Consider the following 12577-nt stretch of genomic DNA (forward strand, 5'->3'; position numbering starts at 1 on the left):
GAGAGAGAGAGAGACTGCTACTAACACAATTTAAAGCATTCAGTTAGATTTTCCTTGCCAAGCGATGACTTGGCCTCTAGAACAAATTCCCTAACACTTTGTATCTCTTGTTCAATCTTTTCTCATAAAAAACACGAATAAGATCTTGTGTCCAAGAACTGTGATGTCTTCCCAGCCGCTAAAGCCCTTGATGAATGAAGTTCATCCATCTTTCTGTTCAATCTGCATCTCTTTCTCAAAAATCTCCATCTCTCCCTCCTCCAAATTTGTTATAAAGCAATGATGCTGGCATTCGAGTATCAGACCTTCGATTTCACTCTTTCCATTATCTCTCACTTTCCATATATATTTTGCTCATCACTTCTATTTAGACAGTTAGGAATCAAATGATATTTTCACAAAAACACACCAGTCCTCAGGCTTATTGTATTCGAGCTTTCCAAATGGGAGCACAATATTCAGTTCATAATATTGTTCCCCTACAAAATCCGACAATTCATTATGGTAAATGGTAATATTAAATGGTATCCTCCTTTAGCTAAAAACTGAATTTTGATGGTTCAGTCCGGAATGAGAAAGTCTTAATAAGATTTGTTCTTCGAGACTCTAATGGCAATCATTTGGTAGCTGCAAGTAAACCAATTGATTTTAGTACAGTCTTAGGTATGAGGCTATTGCATTACGCGAAGGTTTACATACGGCCCTACTTCAGCATCATCAGGAGATCATTGTGGATTCGTGGATGGAGATTCTCAAGGTACTTATAGATTGCATTATGGGGTCGAGCTTCGGTTCCTTGGGTGGTGAACTAGTGATACACACTTTGGTAAAGGAATCCGGCATACTTACAGGGAGGTCAATTGTGTGGTAGATAAACTTGCAAATTTTGCAGATAGTTAGTCATTCTCCTTCTGTTTGGTTGCAGTGTCAACTCAATGCAAACAACAACTCAACACAATCCCCACCATTCTTATCATCATCCCTTCTTTCAGGCAAGCTATATGTGGCCTCGTCGGGCCACCGCCTCACGATGCCATCGTTAGGATAGAAAGATCAGTCCTCCAAGCACCGATTTGATCGACAAACAACAGAAAACCCAATCACATGCACGCCCATGCGATGCACCGCCATAGATGGCCATCAAATTCAATTCCAAACCGCCCGACGATTGAGTTATCAATCGCATGAGAACGATTAGAGCCTCTTGTCTCACCCTCACTGTCTCACATGTCAACAAGGAATTATCAAACGCCTTTTCCCAGTTACAATAGGAAAGAAAAAATAAGAGGAAAGAAAAAACAACAATAGGAGTGAGTAAGTTAATTACATAACACCAACACCACGACTCACTGTGAAAACCTAAACCCCTAAACCCCCGAAAAAAATGAACACCTTCTTCACCATCTCCTCCCATTTCCTCAAACCCAAATCCAAAACCCTCCTCCACCCAATCCTCCACAGCCTCACCTCCACCCGCCTCATCTCCAAATCCACCTCCATCCCCAAGAAAATGGACCGCGTCCGCGACCACGCCTACGACAACTACATGGAAATCGAGAAAAAAATCCGCAAAGTCCTCAAATTCCAAACCCTCATTCTCTCCCAACCCAACCAAATCATCCAAGCCTCCCGCCTCGACCTCCTCGCCCGCCGCCTCGGCTTCAAACCCCACGAGGCCGCCGCCTTCGTCCTCAAGTTCCCTCACTTTTTCGAGATTTACGAGCACCCGGTCCAGCGCATCCTCTACATCCGCTTAACCCGGAAAGCCCATCTCCAAATCGAGCAGGAGAATCGGGCCCTCCAGGCCCAGGTCCCTGACGCCGTGACCCGGCTCCGGAAGCTGGTCATGATGTCCAATACGGGTCGGGTCAGGCTGGAACATGTTCGGATTGCGAGGTATGAGTTTGGGCTACCCGATGATTTCGAGTACTCTGTTGTGCTTAAGTACCCTCAGTATTTTAGATTGTTTGATGCTGATGAGACTAGGAATAAGTACATTGAGTTAGTTGAGAGGGATGCTAGTTTAGGTGTGTGCGCTATAGAGAGGCTTAGGGAGATTGAGTATAGGGAGAAGGGGATTGATGCCGAGGATATAAGGTTTTCGTTTATTGTGAATTTTCCACCCGGGTTTAAGATTGGGAAGTATTATAGGATTGCGGTGTGGAAATGGCAGAGGGTGCCGTATTGGAGTCCTTATGAGGATGTAAGCGGGTATGACATGAGGTCTCTTGAGGCGCAGAAGAGGATGGAGAAGAGGGCGGTGGCGGTGATTCACGAGCTGTTGAATTTGACTGTGGAGAAGAAGATTACGTTGGAGAGGATTGCGCATTTTAGGATGGCGATGGATTTGCCAAAGAAGTTGAAGGAGTTTCTTCTTCAGCATCAGGGGATTTTCTACATTTCAACCAGGGGGAATCATGGGAAGCTGCATACGGTGTTTCTTAGGGAGGCGTATAGGAAGGGGGAGTTGATTGAGCCGAATGATTTGTATTTGGCGAGAAGGAAGTTGGCTGAGTTGGTGTTGATGAGCCCGAGGAAGGCAAAAATGGATAGTGAGTTGGTTAGTTACCATAGAGATTGGGGAGATGATGAGAGGGGGTTCATTGGAAGAGACCATGTTGAGAATGCTTTTGATGATTTTGGGGGTTCCAATGATGATAGGCAGGAGAGGGACTCGCATATAGGTGGTGATTATGACTCCGATACTGACGATGGTTGTGATAGAACTCTGGATGAAAAGGATGTCCCTGCAACAGATTGATTCATACACCATTTGTATTTGCACTTCGAAGAATCACAATCATGGGAGCTGCAATCTCCTAGTACTTGGAGATTGGAGTCGGTGAGACTTTGATCACCGTTTTGGCAGGCTGAGTTTTTGGGATTGAAGGCTATAGTCAGAAAAAAAAAAGTCGCCAAAGAGAGGTTGTTTTGAGTTTTCTTTTCTGGGTTTGATTCTTCTTTCTCTAAATGTATCAATGATTGTTTGCATTTCTGATTTGGGATCTTTTCTGGGTTTGATTTAGATTGTTTTGCTGCTTCTGGAGATGGCGCTGATGTGAATTCTAGAAACTACTGTGCGCAGGTAGATACTTGGTAGTTTTCCAATTGAAGTTTGTTTATTTCATTATGTATTTGTGCATTTCAATCTCTGTTGGAGTAAATCTGGCTTGTAGGTAGTTAGAAAGATTCACACTTTATATCTTACTATCTTTTAATGCATATATCGGGACCTGGAATTGAGAAATTGTAGCTCATGATGGCTTCAGTTAGCTTCATGTTTAGAATTCTATTAAATTGGTTTTATACTGCTTTGTAGGGATAACCGTCGTTTTCTTTCACCATTGAAGTTCTAGAAAATATACAGCTCTGAACTTTTGCATTATATGCAGACACTATCTTATACAGCTGTAAAATTTCAGTGTCTTGATGCAATAACAACAATAACATATTGATGTTCCAAGCGAGTTGGATGGACGCTTCAGGGTCAGTAGTTGTGTATTACTTAAGTAGAACTCTTACCATTTGACTCTGCCGAAGGCGAAAGAAATGGATCTGATGACGGTGGATGTCTGCTGACAGTTGGATTTCATATTGTGTGTGATGGTCGCCAACTGACGTCCAAGCTCGCTACTCAATGAAGTCCAAACTCATTACACAATGAAGACCGCTAGTGATCACATGTACTTCATCCCTTCAAATAAATGATAGCCCTTGAAGCAAGTGATGTTCATTACCGGCTTAGTTTAGTTTACCTTGTTCATTGTCTTTTGTGTTTTGAGAGAAGCTTCGGACAATAGATGTAAGACCCTTGCATTCAAAGGTTTCAAGTCCAGAACAAACCGCATTTGGAGTATTGTTTTGTGGTGATACTGCTGCTATTGCTTAAAAGAAGAATGGTTCGGGTACTGACTCAGTGGACCTTGTTGGTTAATACTATACATAACCATGGAACTGGAGTGGCAACCAACTTGTTCTTGCTAAATGTTATTATTCTACACTTTTGTTTGGTTTGGTCTGCCTCTGGTTTTCTGTATTGGCTTGGAGCCCTTGTATTAGTTTAATGCATATGTTCCTAATTGTCTTGGTGGGAATGCTGGAAGCTAATACTATTGTATTAACCAAGGAACCTTTTCTTTTGATTGAAGAAGCAGCTCATTCTTACCTCACAGTCGACGTAAGAATGGAGCAGGAAAGTCACAAGAATACTTGGAGAAATGATTTGTATGTTAAACATCTAGCAAATAAGATGAAGAAATGATTTGTATGATGACATCTAACAGAAAAAAAAAAAAAAAAAAAAAAAAAAAGGGGAATGAAGAAGAAACTAAAATACATATCAGACAGCTAATCGCTTTTGCCATGGCAAATAGGCAATTAGCCCTCTGCAAATTGATTGATCCCTAGGAAGAAACTTGCAAATTTCCAGAAGCTAAACAGAAGCGAGTGTTGGTTCCAAGTTTTAACAACAAGGCAGGCTCATAGGCCCACCAAACTTGACCCTAAAAAACCTCGTACGCGGCCCAGTTTTTAGCCTAGAGAATTTTAGCGGCTACTTTACGCTTCCAGAAAGCACACCTTTGAACCTTCTTCTTCTTGTTCCTCAGAACACAGCTCAAGCTCAGGTTGATCTTTACCTTTCTTATTTCATCGGTAAGTTATGTCTTCTTCTTAGTATTCTTCTTTAAATTTCGTATAGATTGATATTACTTCTATTAGTTTTTGTTTCAAGAGCATCGTATGTCCCCAATCGCGGTTTTCTAGTTTTGGCTGAAAGGGTTTCCTTTACTTGTGGTTTTAGGTTTAGGGTTTTGGGTTTGCATTTATATATTTGGGGTTTACTCTGGTTTGCATGTATGGTTTGTATGTGGGGGAGTATAACTAAACGCCCACCATGTGTTTGATCAAATGCCCAATGGGTGTTTGACCAAAATGAATCTTGATTCAACTACTGTGAAAGAGTTTGTTGTCTCATCTGGGTTTTCTGTTTCTTGGGTTGTTGTTGATTATTGCATGTTTAGACAAGTATCCAATTCATTAGCCGAAAAAGGAACAGGGGAAGTGCTAAGTCAGATAGTGAGAGGAAAACAAGATTGCATTTTGGATTGAAATTGCTGAGGAAGATAGGCGCCGAAGCGTTATAGTATTAGTTTTGGGTGTGCGGGACTAGTTATGATGCAGGATGTTTCTTTTCGCAGCAGAAAACTGCTAGGCAATTGACCCCCCTGTCATTCATATATCATCAGTTTAGACTTTTTTATTATATGGGACGGTTTTTTCTGAAATTTTTTGATTTTAGATTTTCTAAGGCCTCAGTTTTGATGGTAATGGATTTACCGATTTAGAGATGAGGTTTAGCTGTTTAGAATATCTGAGCTCATTGTTAGTTAAACAACAGTTTGCACTTGTTCTGGAGTGCACATCTTTTCATGATCTAGGCTCATCATTAGATGAACAAATTCAAGACTTTGATGAACTATTATGTTACCCTTCCATTCTTTGTGAGCTGAATAATCTGATTATTTTTTTCTTGCTTTTCTGCATCTAGTAGGTACAGTTTTATTCATTGAGGTGCTTTGAGAAATGGGCGGGCTGGTGACTGAAAATACTTCCTCTGCCTTGGCTCTGCCAGCCATGCAGCCAAATCAAGGGTCAGCCGTCGCAAACTCCAGCTCGGACACTAAGCCAAAGAAGAAGATCTGCTGTGCTTGCCCTGATACAAAGAAGCTGAGAGATGAATGCATTGTGCAGCATGGTGAAGATGCTTGCTCAAAATGGATTGAGGCTCACAAGACGTGCCTCCGTGCAGAGGGCTTCAACATTTGAGATTGCTGGACATGATTAGGATAATAAATTGAGCATTAAACATTTTTGAAATGAAACCATTAGTTTATGGGGGTTTACACATACATGATATCTGAAAGTTGAAGAATAATGTGAGGAAGTGGAACTTTTGTTAACTGTTACTTGTATTCTTTCTTGATCTATACCCTTCTGTCCGGGTAAACATTGATTGATGCTTTACATTGAAATGAATTTACTATCTGCTTTTGTCATATTTTCTGTTTGTTTTCTCAACCTACTCCAGATAACCATTGAAACTGATTGCCAACTTGCAGTGCAAAATCTAATTAAACAGTTGCTCTCTTGTCCTCACAGAATTTGGTCTATTGCTGCAGGATATTCAAATATCAAAACACAATCAAAAGTCTCCAACATGTCAATATATGTTTGCTCCACGCTCTTGTAACAGAATAACAGATAGCCAAGCTAGCTTAGCTTTTGACTCTGTATTACCAAACTATATTTTCGAATGATTCCCAAAGAGTTGCAGAATACACAATACCTTAGAAATGACTAATCATAATTTGCTCATGAGGCTATGTTCAACTCAAGAACCTCTATTTATTCAACTAGAGACATCCCCACATAGCCGATTGATGTGAAACTTTAATGGTTGCAACTTTATGACAATCATGAGGTTTCTGAAACTGAAACATCGTTTCTTTAAGCAATCCCATCCGTAACGGCATCAAAGAAAACCCTTAGAAAACATATATACGCATGGAACTGCAACTGCTATGAAATTTCTAGTGCCTCTTGAAGCAGCATAAATTACTTTCATATTGTTGTCAGTTCACAAACCTACCAAGGGAACATCAAAATCTGAAATTTACCTATCCGTCCTATTCTGGTAGGAAACCTGTCGGTCCTATGGTCCTAATCGCTAAGAAGGTTCAGGGAGGGGATGCCAAAGAGTCGAAGTTTTATAAGAAGTGACCAAAGTCAGCACCTCTCAGATGGATGAGATGTTCAATTAGTTGTCAAATCATTCGTTTTTTTTTTTCTAACAAGAAACCATTGATGTTGCAGCCTGAGGCATACTACCAATCTCCTCGTTCCCATTTACAGCTGGTGACAAATATTTCTCGCAATCCTTGACACCTATCTGCATAAACTCTTTGACAAGCATCGGCATGTGCCCTGCTAAAGAATCCTTAAACCGCTGAGAACAACTCTTATCTCCCTCATCAACATCCTGAACCCCACCTTTGACCAGACATCCAACTTGAGCGCCATCCATGTATGCTTTACATGCCACCAAAATGTCATGAGCACGATTCCGGAAATGCCCCACAACAAAATCCTCAAAATGCTGCACTCAAACAAACTTATATTAGGGCTCAAATTTTAAGCCTGATATCTACAATACTATGTAGCCAGATGAACCACACAGCATGTTTGGACTGCCATGATGTGTCATAATGATCAACAAAGACAATTCGAATAAATCCTATATAAACTGGTCAAAACAGAAAGGAAAGAGCTCCTCAATTTATATATGTTCAAAAACAGTATATTTTATGTAGTTAACAACATTAACCATTTATTTCAATTTTCCAAACATTAAATTGCTTATTTCATTTATCTAAACACTATTCTATAGGTATATATATAGAGATAAATATAACTTTCTTATGATAAACCCATTCGTAAACGTCCTGCACACTTATGATAAGGTGATGAGGATCTTCATTCAGAAGATATGAGTCTAAAATGATGTCTCTTTATTTAGCACATGACCATCGAAATTTTTTTGATTCCTTTGCAAATTACCAAAATGAGTAATATAGTAAAGCACATGACCATCGGAATTTTTTTGATTCCTTTGCAAATTACCAAAATTATCATGAATTTGGAATGATTAGAAACTTTAGTGTTAAAACAATTCATTTACAAAATATGTGTGTGTGTTAGCATTTTGAGAAACTAAAGCCGAAAAGTGTTTTGATTAGAACTCCAAACAAGTTACAAAATCAATATAGTAATTCACTTGGACCATGTTAACAAATCTTACCTTGGGAGGCCTCCTCATCATGTATACCATAGTTGTTAAAGATAGGAGGAAAGTATCCTCATTATATTGCAGCGACCTCGTTTCACCAGCTGCTGAACCATTCATAGATGCATATCCAGGCTCATTAAAGTAGGGCTTTGTATTCAAGATCAGCCCTTGTATTGACACTAAAACTTGTAGAATGGTGGAAACACCCGGGATCCACATCTCTTTAGAGCTCCCAGACCAGGTGTTGAGAAGGCTGAGGCATACTTTCCCACAAGCATACAAATTAGGATTTAGTCGAAGGCCACCAGAGTGGTAGTAGACATGCTAGCATTACCAAGGTCCAAGTCAGACCCATGATGTAAGTACATTTAATATAATGCCAAAAAAAAAAAAAAAAACAAATTACATACCGGCGGCACACTGGGGTAACCACTGGGGAAGGAAACATCAAAGAAAAAGAGACCATCATGGTAAGGAGTACCCTCAGCTCCAACAATTACAGCTCTCAATAGATCCATCCTTGTCTCATAAACTCTAACAAATACTGTTTCTGTAAATTTGAAAAAGGAGGAGGTTCAGAGTTTAAATATATTCACTTCACACAATGCATGCTTAGCAGGTAGGCAACATAATTAACAACAGTCCAACATCTATATTCTAGATATTACAAATTCCCAATAGTCAATATTTACAAAAGAAATTTTTCAAAAGTTTACGCATAAAAGCAAATAAGCAGTGAATGAAATCTTACTACCACTACCATGACATGAAAATAATGCAAAAGGCTCACCAGGCAGATCTTTCTCCAGGCTCTTCCACTCTTCCTGAATTCTCTTTGCCCAGTTCTTTGGTGGCTTCAGAAAGAGTAAAAGCAAACAAGTGTAAGATACAAAATTGAAAATGTACCAAAAGTAACTAAAACATGCTAGACATTGTCTTAACTCACCTGAGTCATGGAATTACCATTGAGTGTACCAGCAAGAGTATAATGATGGTCAGAATAATCTTCAACTGTATCAAATTGTTTAAAACCCTTGTACTTCTGCATAATCACATCTATTTCCTGGGTAGTCAATTGTCTAGCAGGGGTAGTTGAAAGACTTGCAGCAGTGACATTTTGATGAGCTTGGGAAACACCCTTAACCCAAGGGACACCTGCTAATCCTCCAGGAGGAGGATATATGGAACCAGTTGGACTGTAGAAACTTGAATGATGTGGTTTAGCACTAGTTGGGAACAAAGAATCTGACAACCAGGCAGTGGGCGACTGTATTCCGAAAGGATCAATTGCAATGTTGGGTAAATGTCCGAACAAAGATGTCTCAGCTCCAGTATTGAACTTCATTGCATCATATTTAGCTGAACTACTTGAAGAAAATAGCTTTTTTTTACGTTGCAAAGCTCCTAAGAACCTTCGAGATTTTGATGGTTCTGCTCCAACTGGGAGACTAGGAGCACTACCTTGGGGATGTGGAGCAGAGTGTTTCTTTCTGCTTCTAGCAGCTTTTGGAAGTTTCCAAGATGACTGATACCATCCCTTTGGGTGACTGATTCCATCTGCTGGGGTCTTCAAGCTTGAACTGCCTATAGCAGCTGGCTTAAAGTCAAAACTAAAAGGATCCCAAGGATACAGCTCATGTCCATGGCTGCCAACATAATCTGATTTCATTTGACACCTTGTATCAACAGAACTACTTCCAGAAACCGAACTTACATTAGTTTTAGGAGGATTTAACAACCAAGGAATATGTGGGACAGGTGCCTCTATTCCAGGAGGGATACCCACATTATCGAAATGGGATTGCAAGAAAGCATAGTCAAACTCTTCAAAACTAGTATCAGTATAGTCATCAACATCATCAGCAGATGCATCAGAATTGGGACCATCTAAGTCAATAAAGTGATTTGATGCTGGGGCGACATCCTTAGTAATTTCGATCCCATTGACTGATCCAAAGGTTTGCATACCGGAGGAACCAAGAGAAGTATGGAGGACAGCTTCCTGTAAGTAATAGCATATAAAGTAAATAAACTTGAGAATGATATAGCTGCACAAAATATCTATCGGATAGAGAAAAGTTAGCAGTCAACAACAAGAATGTCAATTCCAGTTAATCATAACCTCTGATTGATAAATATGGTGACCGTCTGAAGAGCTTTTCACTGCCTTTCCTTTGATAGTTCTGTCAAATTTCTCATGAATAAATATTGCAGCAGCAGAATCATCTTTGTCAATTTCAATCACATCCTGCAAAATCACCTGAGAAAAGAAAATAATTAATCTATACTGTTCAATTGATTAGAGAAAACATTCCGAAAGAGCAAGAAAAAAGAATGAAAGAAAACATATCGATAAACGGAGGCAGCCTGTAAGAGAATGAATAACATGTTCAGGATTATAAACCTAGGCAAAGGTCAACAAGTTAGTAAAACAACAGACCTAGAAGATATAAATAGGACATGTCGCTATTTAGGAGGGAATGAACCTCCTTGCTATCTAATGAAAATCCTACTTATCTGAAACAAAAGCATAAAATAAATGCTTGTGCATTATTTCCTTAGCCCTTCGCAAGTTTGAAAAAAAAAATTGACAGTTAGTCATTCTTCCGGATCCAAATACAATTATGGTTTTCTATGCGGAAAGATGGTTTAAGGGTTTTTTTTTTTTTTTTTTTTTTTGTAGAAAGGGAAAGATAGTAAGGTTTGTTATACTAAATAAGAAAAGAGACCCATCAGTCTCTTGCTAAAAGCTGATACACAAAAAAAAAAAAAACTGCTGAAAAGATGCCAAACATCAGGGATATGTCATTATATTACAGGGTGTTCATGACATTACAGAATCTCACATTGGAAATTGTAAGCTTTAAATACAATATATGAAATTTTGGGTCTCCACACATTGTCAGTTGGTTTTGGATTGGAGACTCTAAATCTAACATATATAACCAAGACAATTTGGCATTCACCTTAAAACAGAAAGTGCTTTAAGAAAGGATGTCATTATGCATACAGCCATACAGGACAGTTCAAACTCATTCTTATACATGAAAAGAAATTCAGCAACACAACTTACTTTGCTGTATAACATACAGATTGATAAGAAGTATGGAGGTTCAATGCCTCTAAGAGGGGAAAACTATAGATACGGGAAATTGTCCGACAATATAATTGGGTGTAGGAAATATGTTTGAGATATTGTTTTACTGATAGCCAAAACAGTCTGAAAATGGGAAGATGCTGCGTTCATAGTAATGAAATAATGATTCTACAGAAAACAGGGCAACCATGTTTCAGCCCTCCTCTCAAAACGTCACTTTACGTTTGACACATTCTAACTCATTTGCCACTTTATGAGTTCATTTCTCTACAGAAAACCAAGAAACTGATAAATTCATAGACAACACCATGCTCACAATTCGAAGCACAGTTGCAGTTTCCCACGAAATCACTCACTGGGTCCGCAATCAACCTATCTATTCTAACAAAACACAAATCACAGAAGGAAAAAACCAACAATACAATCACTCTTCATAATTGATACTCCAATTCAACACTTCATCTATACATAAGCAAAACAAAAATTCACTATAATCTCATCACATTGCACAACACAATCCACTATGTATACCAAGCACACAAAAACCAAAGACCATTTCTTTCTGCTCAAAATCCCCAAACCAAGTTTGATCAAAACCAAAACTAAAATCCCATATCACCATTTACCCAATTCATTACCAATCAAAAAACAGTAACTTGATCATTCGACATCATCAGAACACTGATTTAACCACCACCACATGATCGGGTCCGATCAGAAATTCCAAATTCAACCAAAAAGATTGAAACTTTCCAAAAAGATCGAAACTTTGATCCAACAAAATTCGAAAAGAAAGAAAGACAAGAAGAAGAGAAACATCGTACGACCGAACCTCACCTGTTTGTTCTTCCGCAGTTTCCGAGAGCAAGCGACCGGAGCAGCAACCTCGACAACGTCGTCGGTATCCATGTTTGGATGAGCTCGCTTGTTACTGTTTTGGAAAGCAAGAAGAGTGAAATAAAAAGTCAGGCGAAACCAAACAAAACAAAAGACGAAGACGAAAAGAGAGTCTCTTGTAGTTTTCGAAACTGCGATTAAAATAAACAAAAGCTAGAGAGAGAGACTTGGGATTCTCGGGTTCGTTTAGCCGCGGCTCCATTACTGAACCGGCTTCGACCGCTTCGTCTTCTTCTTTGTTTCACAGAGAGAGAGAGAGAGCTGAGCCGATCAGTGGTGAGAAAAAACCGGGTTTTTCTTTGGATTGGTGAGGGGGATTGGAAATGGGATGGATTTTTTTCGACAAAGATTTTTTTGATTATAATGACGACAGCCAAGGGAGTGTTGTTTTCCTAAATAGAAAGAGCCATGGTCTTTTGTCTTTTGTCTTTTGTCTTTTGTTTGGAATTTACTGTTGTACCACTGCCTGTTCGGAGAGAAGAGTAGTACTCTGATTCAACAGACGAAGTCCATGAGATGCACAATTTGGGAATGACTCCTGTGAAACTGGTGTGGGGAGTTGGGGAGATTTGGGATAAGTTGTTTGTTGCTTGTTTGGGCAAATTTAATGATGTTGTTGGATTTTTCTGTACAGTGCAGTCCTTTGTGGGTTAATGAAGGATGGAGATCGAGTTACTCGAGTACTAAATTTGGGTGCACTAAAGGCAATGGAAAGTTCTGAATTTGGAAATACGAGA

General features: G+C 39.3%; 3 protein-coding genes across 3 annotated transcripts; 2 read left to right on the forward strand and 1 right to left on the reverse strand.

The window, feature by feature from the left end:
• The first annotated feature begins 1384 nt into the window (after positions 1-1384).
• On the forward strand, positions 1385-3020 carry LOC101302543. Its single transcript, XM_004296232.1, has one exon. The coding sequence runs from the start codon at positions 1385-1387 to the stop codon at positions 2759-2761; it is 1377 nt and encodes a 458-aa protein (XP_004296280.1). The 3' UTR covers positions 2762-3020.
• Positions 3021-4385: 1365 nt separating this feature from the next.
• LOC101312426 (cytochrome c oxidase copper chaperone-like) lies at positions 4386-6055 on the forward strand. Its single transcript, XM_004295127.1, has 2 exons — positions 4386-4653; positions 5552-6055. The coding sequence occupies exon 2, from the start codon at positions 5584-5586 to the stop codon at positions 5824-5826; it is 243 nt and encodes an 80-aa protein (XP_004295175.1). The 5' UTR covers positions 4386-4653; positions 5552-5583; the 3' UTR covers positions 5827-6055.
• Positions 6056-6277: 222 nt separating this feature from the next.
• Positions 6278-11862, reverse strand: LOC101302537. The gene is made up of 7 exons (XM_004295092.1): positions 11781-11862; positions 9969-10106; positions 8793-9848; positions 8637-8700; positions 8257-8396; positions 7859-8170; positions 6278-7156 (listed from the first exon to the last, which is right to left on the reverse strand). Exons 1-7 carry the CDS (start codon positions 11850-11852, stop codon positions 6848-6850), a joined length of 2091 nt encoding a protein of 696 aa, XP_004295140.1. The 5' UTR covers positions 11853-11862; the 3' UTR covers positions 6278-6847.
• Positions 11863-12577: the final 715 nt, after the last annotated feature.

Source organism: Fragaria vesca, linkage group LG3 (assembly GCF_000184155.1).
Source record: "Fragaria vesca subsp. vesca linkage group LG3, FraVesHawaii_1.0, whole genome shotgun sequence".
Taxonomy (NCBI): Eukaryota; Viridiplantae; Streptophyta; class Magnoliopsida; order Rosales; family Rosaceae; genus Fragaria; species Fragaria vesca.